This window comes from Phalacrocorax carbo, chromosome 1 (genome assembly GCF_963921805.1).
Source record: "Phalacrocorax carbo chromosome 1, bPhaCar2.1, whole genome shotgun sequence".
Taxonomy (NCBI): Eukaryota; Metazoa; Chordata; class Aves; order Suliformes; family Phalacrocoracidae; genus Phalacrocorax; species Phalacrocorax carbo.
Genome location: NC_087513.1, coordinates 85,130,982 through 85,147,960, shown reverse-complemented (window position 1 = coordinate 85,147,960; position 16,979 = coordinate 85,130,982). Strand labels below are relative to the sequence as shown.

General features: G+C 46.8%; 1 protein-coding gene across 1 annotated transcript; it reads left to right on the top strand.

Moving 5' to 3' along the window:
* The first annotated feature begins 4,250 nt into the window (after positions 1–4,250).
* On the top strand, positions 4,251–7,809 carry LOC104051201 (trypsin I-P1). The gene is made up of 5 exons (XM_064463639.1): positions 4,251–4,379; positions 4,844–5,012; positions 5,619–5,872; positions 6,690–6,826; positions 7,562–7,809. The coding sequence occupies exons 1-5, from the start codon at positions 4,340–4,342 to the stop codon at positions 7,709–7,711; spliced, it is 750 nt and encodes a 249-aa protein (XP_064319709.1). The 5' UTR covers positions 4,251–4,339; the 3' UTR covers positions 7,712–7,809.
* The last annotated feature ends 9,170 nt before the right edge of the window (positions 7,810–16,979 follow it).

Below are 16,979 nucleotides of genomic sequence, written 5' to 3'. Positions count from 1 at the left end.
CCGTGTTCCCACTGGCAAGACCAGTGGGAGGCAGCAACCAGAGGAAGCCCCAGACACCTATTGGGGAGGGGTGTGTGTAGGGTGTGTGTATGTGAGCATACCAGTAATTGGAGTAGGGCTGCAGGACTTGAGGACTCATCAGTCCAGGCGCCAGCAAATGTGGTGACTGGGATCCAGGGGCAGCTACTGGCCAGACTCAGTGTCTAAGCCCAGCTATGGAAAGGATGCATGTTGTGTATATGTAGATATTTATTTCCGAGTACTGAACCCTCATCCAATTCAGACAGAAAGGGACACAAGATGAGCCTATTGGTGCTGTTCCTGTTTGTGTTGCGCTGTTTCTATTTAGTAAGTGCATCTGTCTGAGTTGATCTTCGTGGTCGGCCGTGTACATATGCTTATATGTATCGTATGTATGTGTTTCTATTGGGAATATATCCACAGCCTGCTGAGTCAGGGGGCATGGAGCTGTGGCAGCCTCCCCTCTGTCAGGCTGCCAGATTCAGCCAAGCCTAACAGTGAGCCTCAGGAAAGCAGTGAGATCTCCTCCTTAATGGAAAAAGAGACTGTAGAAGAGATGTGACAATGAAGAAACGGCTGAGGTACCCTGCCTACATGGAAGAGAACAGAGAATCTAAGACTGACAGAGGTGGAAATAGAAGACAATCAGAATGCTGTGCTCTTGGGGAAAGAGAAACACAGGCAGAGAGACAAGGGAAGAGGCTGTGACAGAAAGTTTGCTCAGATGTGCAAGAGCTGGAGGATCAGAAGCTTTGGAGAATGTAACAGATGCACTGAAGAAGAAGACACTGGGGACTTTCCTTTTCCCCAGAAAGAGGATTGAGTTTCACAGCACCAGGTCTGAATCCACTCTTAAACTGCAGGAGAAGCCAATGAGCCACAGAGAAAATAGCAGGAGCCAAAAGAGTTCAGAAGTCTTCACAGCAAGTCCTGAAATATCCTCCTGAGTTCTTCCTGTGGTACTCTGAAACGTGAGGCTTTGCCTTTACCACCCTGAGTCAGGAAGAGAACAGAAGCTGACAAAGAACTTCACAAATGAAACGTGTGCAGCCTTCACACTGGCACCTTCTCTTCCATGGCACCTTTGGAAGAGGATGCAACAGCTGTGTCATGGTGGAAAGCACATGGTGCACATTTGTGTAGGCTGAGAAATGGAAAACGGCAAATGCAGCTGAGAGTGTCAGCAGAATTTTAATTTGCTGGGGGGAAGGCAGGGGTGATCAAGAGAGGAAGGAAGCCCTGGTAGTGAAGAAATCTGAGAGACCATGAAGGCCGATGTTATGGCAGAATGTAAGAAAGAACATGTCAAGTATTTGTTGAAACCACTAGAACAGTAGTCTCCAAACATTTTTGATCGCGCACCCCTATCGGTAAAATATTTTTGAGCATGCACCCCCAGTGTGTGTATGTTTAGTAATTGATAATTATATACATATAATGCTGAAGTTCTAGTGCTTTCTTCCCACACCCCAGTGGATTGTCTTGCGCACCCCCAGGGGTGCATGCACCCCACTTTGGAGACCACTGCACTGGAACATTGTAAACCAGGAGTCTGTCTCTGTCAATTAGAGACGCAAAGAGCAGAAGATGCAAAACCATTCCCCACACACCCTCCTGGCTTCCAGCAACTGGGGACCTGGTGTTCCTAGGTCAGATGATGGGGTGTCTTTCAACCAGCGCCTCCCAGGCAGGAAAGACTTGGGAAGAGAGACTCAGTGGTGCCTCCACTGCCAAGCTCTGTGAGATGTACAAGGACTCGCCTCAGAAACGCCTCTGCTCTATGCTCCTGGGAAGCTTTATGTCTGTCAGCCCATGGTCTTGCCAGGTGTCCTTTTCCCAGGATCTTGCATCAGCCTGGACTAATAAAAGTATTTACTTTATCTGAGCCCAGTGACTGGGTCCAATTGACTGAAATAGTTGAACTAGGAACATGGATTTCTAGAAATGCAAGCTGCCATTGCTTGTCCATTGATAATACGTAACACAGCTGCCCTCCATTCTCCACTCCTCCTCCTTCCTGTGCCCCTGGAAGGCTGCCAGCATTCTGCTGAGAACCACTGTATTAAATGAGGGATTTGTCTGCACCTGGAGACGTAACCCCGGAGTGTATGTTTTGAAAGACCCCGAAAAAAATCTTACAAGGGGTCTGTGGAACATTCAGCGGCATTGAACATTTCGGGTAGGGATTTGTCATCTTAAAGAAAGGACAAGGGGCGCAGGAAGAGGTGTTCCAATTTCAACCTGAATGCAAAGGAGTCTGTTCATCCTTCACAGCTCTCACTGAAAGACCTGAAGTGAAGGACTGTTCTGAAGCAGTCTGTCTGCTGGATGACTTCTGAGGTGTGCATCACAAACACCCCTGTTTGCCTTCATGTGACACCAGTTTGCTCCATGAGCTGCCCTGCTGGCATGCATTCTGGGATTCACAGGAGCCTCTAGAAAGGACCCCTGAGAGGCAGACGGGAGAACGTGAGGGACTTGAGTGAGGTATATGATGCCTTTTCTGCTGCTAAGAATAACTGGCCAGTTAAAGATTACATAAGTAACAGGGGAGGGCAAAAAAAGTATGAAGATAAAGGCAGGTATGGTTGAGCTTCCCAATTCAGATGCTGAATTACTGGATTTTCCTGAAATCTGGGCGGATACTAAACCAAATATTAAACCTGGTGAGGAGAAGGACAAGGAAGCTTCCCTTCATAGCCTAAGTGTTACCTAATAGGTTATTAGAGCTGTAGCTCAGGAAAAATATTGTTTTAAAATATCTGATGACAGACTGTCTCTATGCCAATGGCATGTTTTGGAGAAAGAAGTTATAAATCCACAGAGACATCAAATTATACACTATTGTAGTTTAAGAGTTGTTCTTGCTCTGCTTAGTTACGATGGGATTAGATAGCTTTGGTAATTTTTACCATTTTTTAGTTCTATTATGGATCTTTCCCTTTCCCACGAGAAGCTTGTAATCCTTATTTGTTTCTCAGGATAAAACATGTTTGTAAGAAAACTGTGCACTGGTACCAGTTTAAAGCCCAAGACAAGTCATGCAGCTCCTTGGAGGAGTGCCTGGCCTTGGACTTGTCCTTTAACATGAAGGAAAATTTCCATCTGGACAGTGCCATTGTGTGTACCAGTCCTCCAGGGACCTCAAAATTTGATCAAAAAATGGAGTAGAATGATTATTCCTGTTTAGTCTCTCATTCCATTTCAGCATCTCAAAGCATATGACTTCTGTTTAAAGTCACGAGGTTATCCTATGTCTTTCAGGAGCTAACACGGTGAAGTTGGCAGCTGCTTGGAAAATGATTATTCATAAAACATATTAAGCTTTAGCAAACTCAGCAACATTCTGGGATAGCAGAGAATAGAACAGAATAGAATAGAATAGAATCATTAAGGTTGGAAAAGACCGCTAAGATCATCAAGTCCGACACTACCATGCCTCCTAAACAGCGCCTTGTAGTGCCACATCTACATGTTTTTTGAACACCTCCAGGATGGTGACTCCGCCACCTCTCAGCAGACCTTTTCCAATGCTTGACCACTCTTTCAGTAAAGAAATTTTTCCTAATACCCAGCCTGAACCTCCCCTGACGCAACTTGAGGCCATTTCCTCTCGTCCTATCACTAGTAACTTGGGGGAAGAGCCCAACACCCACCTCGCTACAACCTCCTTTCAGGTCGTTGTAGAGGGTGATAAGATCTCCCCTCAGCCTCCTCTTCTCCAGACTGAACAACCCCAGCTCCCTCAGCCACTCCTCATAAGACTTGTTCTCCAGACCCTTCACCAGCTTTGTTGCCCTTCTCTGGACACGCTCCAGCACCTCAATGTCCTTCTTGTACTGAGGGGTCCAAAACTGAACGCGGTATTCAAGGTGTGGCCTCACCGGTGCTGAGTACAGGGGGACAATATTCAGCTTCTGGTAAAAAAAATATGCTTTTTAAAGAATGACGCCATCAACGCAGAGGCGTCTCAAAGGGGTTTGAGAGTTGCTCTCATCAACAGGTGCTGCGTATAAGAATGAGACAGGCAAATAATCATGCATCTTCCCAAGCTCAAATGTATTTCTAAACTGAAGGCTGCCCTCTGAAATTATTTAAAATAGCTCTCTGTCTTAGGAAAGGTTTATGATTAACTGATGTGTTGTTTGTACTTTCTACCAGTGCCTGTTAATGCCCACGTTTGGATCTTCAAATTTTCCACTGTGTACCCTTTGCCTGGAGAAAACCTTGGACTAGAGATAAGGCCATTTCAGAAAATGTATTTCTAGCAGCTCGCGCTTCCAGTCCACCAGTCTGGGCTTGGGGCAGTGTCAAGATCATGAAATACATACTATTTGTCACATTTGTTGGTGTGGCTGGTGAGTACATTTTTTTACTTCTATTTTTGTAATTTATAAGGTAGCTTGTTTTCTGAGCAAATTTGCAAGGTAGTCCAGCGTGGGAACGTGAAGTTCAGTTTCAACTTGCAAAAGTTCTAAGGCAGAGCACTGCAACTTCTTTTGACTGCTGTCTATTCATAATTGCTTGTGTCACAAAATGGGGGATGAATGCCTACATGGGGGTTCTTGACCCAGGAATACTGAAATGTGTCCATAGCTTCAAAAAAAGACTGTCTCTCTCTTAAACACTATGAAGATAACACTTCTGGCCCAGAAGGTCCTAAATCTGCTGTAAGTTTTTGGACTAGAAGCGAGTGCTTGCCCACCACTGTAACCATGAGTTTTTATGGCAGTAGAGCCTACGAGTGAGATGCTTCAGTCAGGCACAGGGGCACAAGATTCCTTATGCCAGATGTTGACATATGCCACTTCGTATCTCCCAGTTGCCTTCCCCATCAATGCTGATGATGATGATGACAAGATCGTGGGAGGCTACACCTGTGCGGCGAACTCTGTCCCCTATCAGGTGTCCCTGAATTCTGGGTATCACTTCTGTGGAGGTTCCCTCATCAACAGCCAGTGGGTCCTGTCAGCTGCTCACTGCTACAAGTCGTGAGTGGAAAAAAAATACATTCTTCCGTAACCTACTTCTTTCTTCCAGTTCACTTCCAGCAGGAATTCTGAGCTGTGAGATCCAAATATGTAAGTGACTCCATTCTGACAGGAGACAACCAAGGAATGGGTGGCTCATTCAGGAAGCTGGGCCGAGGCATCATGAGGGGCTTTCCACTTCTGCAAATGTTTCTGTGAATGCAGAGCACTTTCTGAAATGGCAGTGCGACAATCTAGCCACGAGTTATGGGCTGTGATTTCTTGCAAATTGCACTAACCTTCCTACAACTTAGTCACTGGAGAACAGGAAGAGGAATGAAGTCAGGGTGATAGCAGTTTGCCTTTTCCCAGAATGTTTGTATAAAGCACTGTTATATATTCAACTTGTCCCTGCCAACAAAATAAACCTGCAGAAATTCACCACCTGCACTGGGAGTGGGTAAGATCTCAGTGTGGGTCCCTGGGACTTATTGCAGGACAAGAAAGATAACCTGAATGAAAACAGCTATTACGATAGCCATGTTGAAGCAAGTGTGTACGGTGATGGGAGGTTCCTCACAACCTGTCAGTAGCAGTAAAGTATACGCCATTCCTTGTCTTTTCCAGTCGCATCCAAGTGCAGCTTGGGAAACAAAACCTGGCACTCACAGAGTCGACACAGCAGCTGATTAATTCAGCTAAAGTCATCCGCCACTCTGGCTACAGCTCCGCAACACTGGACAATGACATTATGCTCATCAAGCTTGCTGAACCAGCCCAGCTCAACAGAGCTGTCCAAACAATTCCTCTGCCTACCAGCTGTGTGGCCACAGGCACCACATGCCTAATCTCTGGCTGGGGCAACACACTCAGCAATGACAGTGAGTACTCTGTGGGAATGTACAGCATCACGAGGGCCCAGGAGGCACTCTAAGACCTCACAATTAACTCCAAACTGTGCGGGGTACAGCACAGAGCAGTGCTGTGGGACAGGCCTTTTTGAGTGATCAGTCTGTGCAGGACAGTATCCATTTAACTGCTTTAAAGGCAAGCCTTTATAAGGGCCTTCCTCTTGTTCTGTGTTATGAACACATGTATGTGTTACATGTATTATGAAATGGCACTTAAATCATCTCATCCACGTGCCATTCACCAAGATGCTCATGCTGCCATAAATTTTGTGGCCTGGTGCTATCAGCCGTGCAGTGCCAAGCACTAGCAATTTAACTAATGTCAATAGAGTTGTCAGTTCGCTGAGAACAAGATCAAAATCTGTGATTGTGAATCTAAAATTACTACAAGAGAGCTCCTTTCTCTTACACCAGTGGTCAGGGGTGACTGGTGTCTAATCCGTTGATGACAACTAAACCTGCACCAGAGGAGAAGGTGGTTTTCCTGAGGCCCATGTTTCCCCCAGCATATGTGCTACAAGAGTAGCTCTGAGCCCCGCGCTTGCCAGTTGATGATTTTCTAGGTATCAGAAAAATTAACATGGCTGCAGCGTAGAACAGTGGACCCATGGGTAGAATCTCTTCCACCTAAACAGCAGGAATCCATGCTGCGATTACTGTTCAGAGGGAAAATGATGACTGCTAAAGGAGGATGTTCAGTGATTACTTTTCTGCTGAGAAAGATCTTCTCTGGGCTCCAAAATGAACTCAGAAATTTCATCAGCCATCTCTCCCTATTTTCTTGTAGATCCGTACCCGGATAACTTGCAGTGCCTGAAGGCACCTGTACTCTCCTCAAGCAAGTGCACCAAAGCCTACCCTGGGAAAATTACCAAGAACATGATATGTGTAGGATTCATGGAGGGAGGGAAAGACTCCTGCCAGGTAAAACATCTACATCTGCCCCTCCTTTCCCATATGTTTCTTTCCTGCCGTTTGCTAGTAGAAGAGGCCATTGCTCCAGAGAACCTGCTATACTCACTGCACTGACATTTCTGAATGTTGTTTGTTTGAGCAAAAGTGGAGGCTTAGAGTGAAAGCTGCTTATTGAGTGAGGCTAGGCTTTTTCCCACTTGGTTAGTCATTGACCCCTTTCTGAGACAGCGAATACCTCTCCCCTAAATCTCCACAAGCAGACTATGCTACCTCCTGCACCTTAGGCTGGTTAAAATGGAGGAGTGCTGCACCAGAGAGTCAATAGTAATCACGGTGACTTTAGAGCTTAGGACACAAATGTTAGTTTTGGACTCACCAAAGATGAAATAGCCACTATGCCAAGATCCAGGTGGTCTGGCAAATTAACACACCTGGCATTTTACACATGCCTAGCTCCATGGAAATATTTGGCAGAATAATGTCTAAGACACACATATCCTAAGTGTCTGCCAAGGACTGCGTCCATCTAAAATAGGCAGCTTACCCTTAGCTGTGGTGCCATTGGAGCTAAAGGAAGGCACAGTAGCATGAGGTGTAGCGTGGCGATCAGAAATGACCTTTGTAGAACTTCTATGTAGAAAAAGCACAATGGAGCTTGTTTGAATGTCAGCGATTTCTGGGATCTCTGGCTCATCACTTACGCTGATACCGTTTGCTAAATATCCGTACCCTTTGTGTGCACAGGGGGATTCCGGTGGTCCAGTGGTCTGCAACGGGCAGCTCCAGGGCATCGTTTCCTGGGGTATTGGATGTGCGCAGAAAGGCTACCCTGGGGTTTACACTAAGGTTTGCAACTACGTCTCCTGGATCAAAGCAACTATGTCTGCCAACTGAGACACGCTCGTTCTATGTGACCTGCTTTTTCTCCTCATCATTTTCTTCTGTTTTGGGACTGGGCATACAAAAATTATCAACAAATAAAGACTTTCAGGCACCCCTTCTTTGTGCATCGTTTCTCTGGGTACTTCCACAGGCTGTGATATGGAGGGCAGAGGCAAGGAATGTCACTCTGGGGAAAATATTTAGTATTTGTGGTGCCTCTCAGCTACCAGGATCTTGGGACATTTTGCAGCCTCATCTTTGGCAGTCTTTCAGTCAGTTACAGGCAGCCATTTCTGGAGCAGACATCTTTTCTGTTTATCAGCATGTACTCAGGTGCTACCAAACTGCCTAAAGCAGCTGAGAGTGCGCTGAATCCTACAGGCAGCATACCCCTACTGTAGAAAACAGCAGGCAGCAACACAAACCTTCCCCACTGCCCCCACTCCCGCACCCACCAATATGACTGAACTCTTCCCTCCTTGAAAGCTCTACTTGGGGAATGAAATAACCCCTTTGTACGGCTTGTTCTCTCCACGTACCAGTGCCGGGGGTGGGGGTGGGGCTGTTGTCTGTACCTTTTTGCTCAGTTAAGTGGCCGTGCTGGGCTTGCTTAGTTTTCCTGGAAGAGTCTTTTGACTCTGTCCTTTTGGACAGAGATGTTCCTGGGTCCCGGTTTTAACTCTTCCTAACCCCAAATGGCACTGGAGTTGAAAGTCCGTGAAAAAGCTGCCAAAGTTGCCTATGGGCTGTGTCACTTGTCTCCTAGAAAAGGGAAATAGAGGGTTTGAGTAAAATAACAGGGTAGAAAGAGCAGAGGATAGGTGAAATGGGGAGAAATTTAAAAGAAATCCAACACTTTCGGATTTCCTTTCAGAGGAAGGGAAGGGACCGGAGAGGAGAAGAGCAGGGCATGAAGGAACAAGTGCCATTTGCCTACAGACAGGTTTGTGCCTGGCTCTCTCAGATGCTTTGTCAGGGATATATTTCTTGGGAGAGTAATAGGTGCATGAGTCATTATTATAAGCACAATATATGAATAGGGTCAGACCATCGCTTTTTGCATCCTTGCTCTGGAAGCATTTGCTGAATTCCTTCTCAGCATCTGCCCTTTTCCAGAAAATCCCTGAGCTGTAGCCTGGGACCCTTCCTTCACCCTGTTTTCACCTGGAGACAGCGTTCTTATCTGGAAGCATTTGAAATTCACAGGTCCCTGACCCTGTCTCCCGGCCTGACCACTGTGAGTGGAGGGTGGTTGGTATCTTTGCCTGGGTATGTTAGGGGAAAGGGGAAGAAAAGTTGGATGAGAGAGGAGAGGATGCGATGAAAGTTGACAAGATGATAATGGTGGGGAAGAAATAAGTCTATCATCAGGCAGAGTGCATTCTCAATTATGACAGACAGGTATGTTGAGAAGAGTAGTCTGGAAACATTCCCAGTCTTCTGACACTATCCACCCTATGCGTTAAGGTAGGTCCGCTGGGAGAAGGAAGAAATTCCACTTTCCAAATTATCGACCATACTTGATTTTCAAATTTTTGGAATATCCTTATAGGATCTCTCCTTACATGCCTGTACACCACAATGCCTGTGGTGGACAGTGCCATGGAGAGGTCACTGACAAAGTTGTTCCCTCCTTTGTGGTCAGTGCTCTGCAGATGTGAGGACACTATTTTTTTTGCACTCTCTCTCTCTCTGCTGGCATTTCCACATAATGCTTTTATCACCCAGCCCTGCACAGCAGGCGTGAAAGGATTAGAGAGCTCTGAGCCCTTGATTGGAGGTGAGGGTCAACAGGACAAAGTGCCCTGTACTTTCTCTATTTTTGTCAGGAAAAACTGCAGTGTAATGAAATTCAATATATTTGCATGCACATATGAAGGCATGAAAACCTTGACCAATCTCGCATGGCAGGAAGGGAAGTACCAAAGTGGCAGCAGCACTTAATTAAAACTCAGTCAGTCCAGCTTCGCCAAAGAGGCACAACACTTGGAAGAAGTTTTAAGAATAGAACTGGGCAGCAAACTATGCTGGTTTGTGTAAAAGTGAACATATCTCTTGGGAAAGGCTGGAGGGGAGGACCTGTGACTTAAAAATGACATTGTCCTAGAATAAGAAGGACAAAATGACAGGGGAAAAAAAAAAAGAAAGTGAGAAAAATTAACAGTTTTCAAAAAGCGGGTATTGCAACACCTTTGTAAACCTGTGGGTCACAGCTGAGATGTCTGCTCTTTGATGTATTTGGAAAAGGAGGTAACAAGATTTCTGAGGAAATCATAAATTATCCTAGATAAATCTAAATACCACAGCAAAGAGTAGGGAGAATTACTGAGAGAAAATAAATAGCAGAAGAAGGGAGCAAAGCATCTTAAGAATAAAAGAAATAAAAAAAGGAAAAGAAGAAACAGAAGGAAAAAAAAGTTACTCAGAAAGATGAAACCTGCTAAAGGAGCAATAAGGTCATTAGTGTGCAAACCAGACAGCTAGTGTGAACTGATCAGTGGAGTCAGAGCATATGCCCCATATTCTGTGGGCATAGGTCTGTAGTTGGAAATCTTTAGCCTGATAAAATAGCTTTGATATAATAGACTCCTGAGACACCTCATTCTTGGGGCCACCTGGGTTTGTGCTTGGATGACTGCAGTCTGTGTTACTAGAAGGGCTTCACTGCACAGGCTGTTAGCTGCATGCCATAGCTATGCAGGTATAACTTGGCTGCAAGATATACTGTCCTGGTTTTTGCTGGGATAGGGTTAGTTTTCTTCACTGTAGCTGATATAGTGCTGTGCTTTGGACTTAGTATGAAAATAATGTTGATAACATACTGATGTTTTAGTTGTTGCTAGGTAGTGCTTAATCAAGGACTTTTCTAGTTTCCCATGCTCTGCCAGGTGCACAAGAAGGCAGGAGGGGAGGGGACACAGCTAAGAGAACAGATCCAAACTGACCAAAGGGATATTCCATATCATATGGCATCACACCCTGTATATTAACTCGGGGGAGCTGGCCGGGGGGAGCTGGCCAGGGGCAGGCAGCAATCGTGGCTTGGGGACCAGCAACATCAGTCAGTGGGTGGTGAGCAGTTGCATTGCTTGTGGTTATTTTTTTTTCACTTTTTTCTGGGATTCATTTCTCTGTCTTTTTATTTTCCTTTTTATTATATTATCATAATTATTATCATTACCATTATGACGATTACTATTTTATTTTAATTATTAAAGTGTTCTTATCTCAACCCGTGAGTTTTCTTGCTTTTGCTCTTTCAATTCTCTCCTCTATCCCACAAGGGTGGGAGGAGTGAGCAAGCGCTGTATGGTGTTTAGTTGCCAACTGGGGCTAAACCACAGCAGTCCTTTTTGGTGCCCAACATGAGGCATGAAGGGTTTGAGATAATAACAGTTACTGGTCATAGCATAGACTCTGTTCTCAATATTAGTTTATCCAATCTGCACCGTGCTCTCGTATTTGCTGTGCCTGTTAAAGATTGGTGTTGGGTTTTGTGGTCTGCTGTGCTCTGCAGTGATTAGTGATGTTTTGCCTGGGAGAGTTGTTTTTGAAACACTGGCCTTGAGCTTTATTAGGTATTTGAAGTTTATATTGACGCCATTACTCTACTTCAGGTACCACCTCATGGATACTATTAACAATTATACCTCCTCCTCCTCTGAGAGTTTTTTTATGCAGGAAATAGAGAATTGCACCTTAGCTACTGCCTTTTATAGTGCCTCCTCCCTCATTACAACAACTTTTAAGTATCTTGAACATCCCTGAGTAGTTAAGATGCATCTGTTGGTATTGCTTTGGCAGATTGTTTTGGTTTTGTCTAAGGTTAATAAGCAGTTTAAGAATATCATCCAGAGACCTGCCCTAAGGCTTGATAGCTATGAGTGGCAGGGTGTGTGGGATAGTATGGGCAAATACCTAGGATGGTGGGCACGTCCACTGTTCTAGAACTTCACCCCTGAACAAGTGCAGAATCCTGAAAAACTAGTAGAGTACTTGGAGGAAGTATGTTGTCACCCTGGCAACTCTAGGGAGACACAGATCAGTGCAATGTGCTGAGGCCTGGCCCATGCCTACCAAGCCCTGTTCAACAGTATTCCCAAGGGGAAGAGAAGGCCTATGAACCTGGGAAGACAAAGAAAAGGAAAACAACAGGCACTGAGGCTACTCCAACTCCAGCGACAGGCTCCCTGGCTACTCCAACTCGGGTGACACATACTGTGGCCACTCCCAACTCCTGCGACATGTACCACAGCCACTCCAACTCCAGCGACAGGCACCATGGCCATTCCAGTCCCCACAACAGGCCCTGCGGCCAATCCAATCCCTGCAACAGGACATGTGGCTGATCCACCCCTATAAGACGGTTAGGGAGAAGGAGATCCCTAGCTGAATAGAATGTTTTGGTCTCTCTTGAGTCTCTTATATGCTTAATGTTGAAGTTTTCCTCCTATCTTTATCCAGAAAAGTGGGAATAGTTATCTTTTTCTCAATGATTGCTAACAGCTTCCTCAATCATGTGGTGCTTAACAAAAAAAAGGAAACAGAGAGCATTATGATGTACATATGAGGTACTAGCAATATCAGCACATCTGTGCTGATATACAAAGAGACACGAAGTGTGTGTGTCTGGTTTCTTTCCTCCAGCGAGCAGGTGAGGTGCTGGAAGAAGCTGGGTTCCACAACCCTCATAAAATTAACAGGCATGGATCTTTTTTCTGCACCCTTCCCCCCTTGCACTGAGGGAAGGACCCTGCAACCTGCAAGGTGTCAGTGCTGCCAATGAACTGAGGTTTGTGGCATGGTCAACATGCTGAACTTTGTCTTCCACACCTTTTGCACCAAGTACAATAGGTGGTTTGTGGCTGCATTACCATCTTTCGCTCCAGCATCAGCGGTTTCACTGCCTCACGTGCATCTGTCCTTTCCCTCCACAAAACGTCCTTAGCTTTTCCAATGGTTCGGTATGGTTCCAGGAAGTGCAGCTGGCCTTCAGTGCTCTGCAGTGCCTAGCTTCTTACCACAAATCCTGATTTAGGATTCTGCTGACTATGCCAGTTTGTCACATGGGTGATTTAGATCACTTAAAGAATCACCATCAAAGGTATTAGCAAAAGTGGGTTTAATATGATGTTGTGAAAGTGTGACTTAAAAGTTCTATCGTAAGGCTCATTCTATTACTGTATGGCATGATCATTTGAACAATGATTCAAAATTACCAAGACACAAATCGAAGTTACCATACTACAAGGTTATGTGTGATATCAGTTGCTTACCAAAAATCTGCCACTGGTAAAATGTCTCTCTGCCTCGAGGAGCAGCTTTGAGAGGTGTCCCATCTCAAGGGGAAATCACCACCATGCAGACAACTGGATAGCAGGGAGAGCTAAAAGAAGACTTGTTTAGGCTGTCATGTTTATGGAACAAAGTTGTTGGCACATAGTCAAATTACATGCGTTGGAAAAGGTATGCATGAGACTCCTTCTACCCACAACTTTGTTCCTTGGTAAATAAGTCTTTGTCATGGTGAAGCCAAGCAATAACTTTTCTTCATGTCACCATTTATGTGGGAGAAGTCGCTGGAAATTTTCAGTTTCAGAGCTGGGCTCTAGCAAGTCTGAGAGAAAGTGAGAGAGTCTTGGGACCGCTGGGAGCCTAGACAAGTGCATACCCCCAGTGTTGGTGTGGCTGTGAAAGCGTGGCCAAGGGATGGTAAGAGCAGCAATATCTTTGAGTCCTGGCACCTTTCCTGTGGGAGCAATCCCTGGACGTTTTCCATTTCAGAGATGTGCTCCAGCAAGAGTGAGTCCATGGCTGGACACTTAGGAAGATACGCAAGCAGAGAGACCCAGACAGAGCTGGTGTGGCTGTGAAATAGCTGTCAAGTGAAGGTGAAGGGCAACAATAACTTTTAATCCTGGCAACCTTTGTGTGGGACAATTTGTTAGACGTTTTCAATCTTGGAGCTGGTGTCCAGCAATAGTGAGAGAGAGTGTTGGGTCCATTGGGAGCCTAGGATAGTGCAGAACACTTATTTGGTAGGGCTATCCAGGCTCTCCAGGTACCTTTTGGAACAGTACAGGTTAACCCAGGTGCCTTGTCAAGTAACCAGCAGCATCTGAATGAATTTTGTGTGTGTCAATTGCTCTTCAATTGCTCTTTGCTGGCTTTGCAGAGCTGCTGATTGCCATCCTGTACTGCTGGGGTCTTCAAGCGTTCTCCCGAGCAGCTCTGTAATCTCCAGGTGCCTTTCTGTGTGTTCCAGGGGCCTGAAGTACTTGTTGGTTCTCAAAAAGTGCTGCTGAATGCCTTTTCTGTGCAATGCGGTGGCCCCTGCAGACATTTCAGTGTAGGTTGTGGCCTCTGAGTGCCTTTCTCTCCATTTCAGCACCCTCTGAGTGCATTTCGGTGCAGGTCGGGTTCCCTCAGAGCCTTTTGGAGCAATCCAGGGTCCAACGGTAGCCTTTTCATGTAGCATGCAAGCTCCCGAGTGCATTTCACTGGTGTCAGTGGGCCATCAATTACTTTCCGGCTCCCATTCTGTGCTGCTGATATATCTCCCAGTGCCTTTGTGTGCTAGCCAGGCTCCTCTGAGTGGTTTCTGGGTTGGTTTCGCATCCTCCAGATGCCTTCTTGTGAGAGCTGGGGAACATGCCATTTTTTTCTGCCGAAGTCCAGGGGCCACTGAGTGCCAGCATATGCTGTCTGGGGTACAATGAGTGTCCCCCAGGGTGGTTCAGCTTCCTCTGTGTGCCTGTCAGTGGGACATTCCAGTGCCTACGGTACTTGCCAGGGTGCTTCAGGTGATACTCGTTGCTGTTATTGGGAAAAGTAACAGCCCAAGAGAGACCAAGTGCCCTTTGAGGGAAGGTAGGGCATCTAACTACCTTTCAGGTGTTCCACCATCTCTGAGTGCCATTCAGTAAAGCATTGTCTTGAGAGTGTTTCACTGATACCAAGTGACCCCTCCTCAATCCACTGTTACCTGCAACATCTGAGTGCCTTTGTTTTCTCTCTGAGGACCTCACAGTGTTCTTCTGGTCTCCAGCTGACTGAATGCCCATACATAAACCTAACCCTAAAATAACCCACCTCCAGTGGTCTATGATGGCTCTCTGACATGCACCATGATCTTACAAGTGCCTTTTGGTGTGTTCAGGCAAAACCCTAAGAAATCTGAAGGGTGGGATGGGCATCTGTGTACCTTTCGTTGCTGCACAAGGCTGGAAGAGGGCTTGCAGCTGTGCTCCAGGTGCCTTTGGTGAAAGCAGACACAACACAGTGCCACTCTATGATGGTAATCTTGGGCGGGGGAGGCAGGGATGGAGGGTCAGGGGGTGTAGGTGAGGGTGAGAGTTATGTGGCAGAGCAAATGCAGAGCCCCAGTGGAGCTTGGTGGAGCTGCCAAGGAAAATTGAGCTCAAGGAAAAGTCTTCCTTCAGTTCTGCCTGTTTCTTTGTGGGAGCCCTCACTGGAGGTTTGCTCTTTTGGACCTGAGCTCTGGGTAGGGTGAAGACGTAGAAGAGGGATTTGTTAGGTCTGAGAACAAGCACAAAATGCTGCTGTTGGTGGGGCTGTGAATGAGCTGCAAAGGGCAGCTGGGCACCATCAACAGCTCCTGTGCGGGAGCCCTAGCTGGCTGTTATTCTTGCTAGGCTCTGGTGACACTGATGCTTAGGTGTGAGAGCACTTTTGTAGAGTCTAATGATAAGGCAAGTTAGAACCATCAAAAGACACCTTATATGTCTTGAAGCAATATAAAAAGGTCAGGTGGCACTCTCCTCTAGCCTTCCTGACAGGGGAGGGAATTTAGGAAGGAGGTGATGAATTGAACAGGAGCTGAACGCCTGGCTCTGTGGCTGGTGTTGTGCTCAGGGTTTTGGCTTCTGTGATCATGGATCTACTTTTGAGAAGACAGCTTTCTTGGGACCTGATGGGATTCACTTAGCCAAGTGAGGCAAGAGCGTCTTTGCACACAAGCTGGCCAGCCTTACACGGAGAGCTTTAACACAGATTTATGGGGGAAGGGCATGGCATTTCGAGCAACAAAAAAGCGACAGGGGCTGCTGATGTATCAGGAATCAACAGGGAGATGCTTCTGAAATGCCTCAGAGGCATGTTCCTTTAAAAGGTGACACAAGTGGTATCCCAGCTGAAGTTCCTCTATATCAACATACACAGCACGAGTAACAAACCGGAGGAGTTGGGAAGCAACTGCACTACTAGACAGCTGTGATCTAATCGAAGTCACTGGAATGTGGTGGGACAAACCATGTGACTGGAGCACTGCAACCACTGGCTATAAATTATTCAGAAGGTACAGGCAAGAAAGGAGGGATGGGGGAGGAACATTGCCCTCCCTGTAAAAGAATGTATTGACTGCACAGAGCTAGCTTTGAAAACCAGACATGAACAGATTGGGAGCTTATGGGTAAAGATTAGGGGCCAAGCCAACAAGCCTCATGACTTGTGGCTGCCTGACTGTTAGTGACAGGCCCCGTACCCGGCAACGGCCCAGGAGTGATGCTGCGACCCCTGGCCCCAACCCCATAGTGACAGGCCCTGCACCACTGGCAACAGCCTGGGGACAGCGTTGCTGGGTCCCACTTGCACAACCATCTTAATGCCAGGCACCATCCCCTGACGATGGCCCTGGGACAGTGCAGGGCTCCCCTGACACTGCCCCCTTAGCAACAGCCCCTGCCTCCTGGTGTCAGCCCAGAGAGGGTGGTGCTGTGCTCCCCTGGCCCACCCCATTAGGAAAGGCCCCTGCCCCCTGATCACAGCCCGGGGAGGGTGGTGCTCTGCTCCCCTGGCCACACGCCCCTTCATGGTGGGTAGTTGTAGGCTCACCTGACCCCACACCTTAGCAACAGTCCCCACCCACTGGCGACAGCCCAGGGAGGGCAGTGCCATGTGTCCCTGCCCTCACTCCTCTTAATTCCAGGCCCCACCACCTGGTGATGGCCTGCAGGGTCAGAGAAGGGGTCCCCTAGCCCCACCCCCTTAGTGACAGGCCCCAACCCCTAGCAACAGCGCAAGCTATTTTGTTTTGTTTTGGGTTTTTTTTTGGTCCTCCCCATTTTCATCCATGCTCTGAACTTGAGGGAGGTGATAAAAGTCCCTGCTGCTATTCTGGCTGCCTTTAGAGCCTTTCAGGTTTTGTCACACCCATTTTCAGGGGATTGTGGGAAGGCGGGTGGGCAGGGTCCATGGTATGTGAGCCTCAGGCTTGGACTAGGAAGCTGCTTCTGCTCCTGGGCTTCTGTGGTGTTGGTTC

Excerpts from the sequence above, each read along its gene's own strand:
- LOC104051201 (XM_064463639.1), top strand. The coding sequence starts at position 4,340 with ATGAAATACATACTATTTGTCACATTTGTTGGTGTGGCTG. Across the intron at positions 5,013-5,618 it reads GCTGCTCACTGCTACAAGTC|TCGCATCCAAGTGCAGCTTG; the intron begins GTGAGTGGAAAA and ends TGTCTTTTCCAG. Across the intron at positions 5,873-6,689 it reads CAACACACTCAGCAATGACA|ATCCGTACCCGGATAACTTG; the intron begins GTGAGTACTCTG and ends ATTTTCTTGTAG.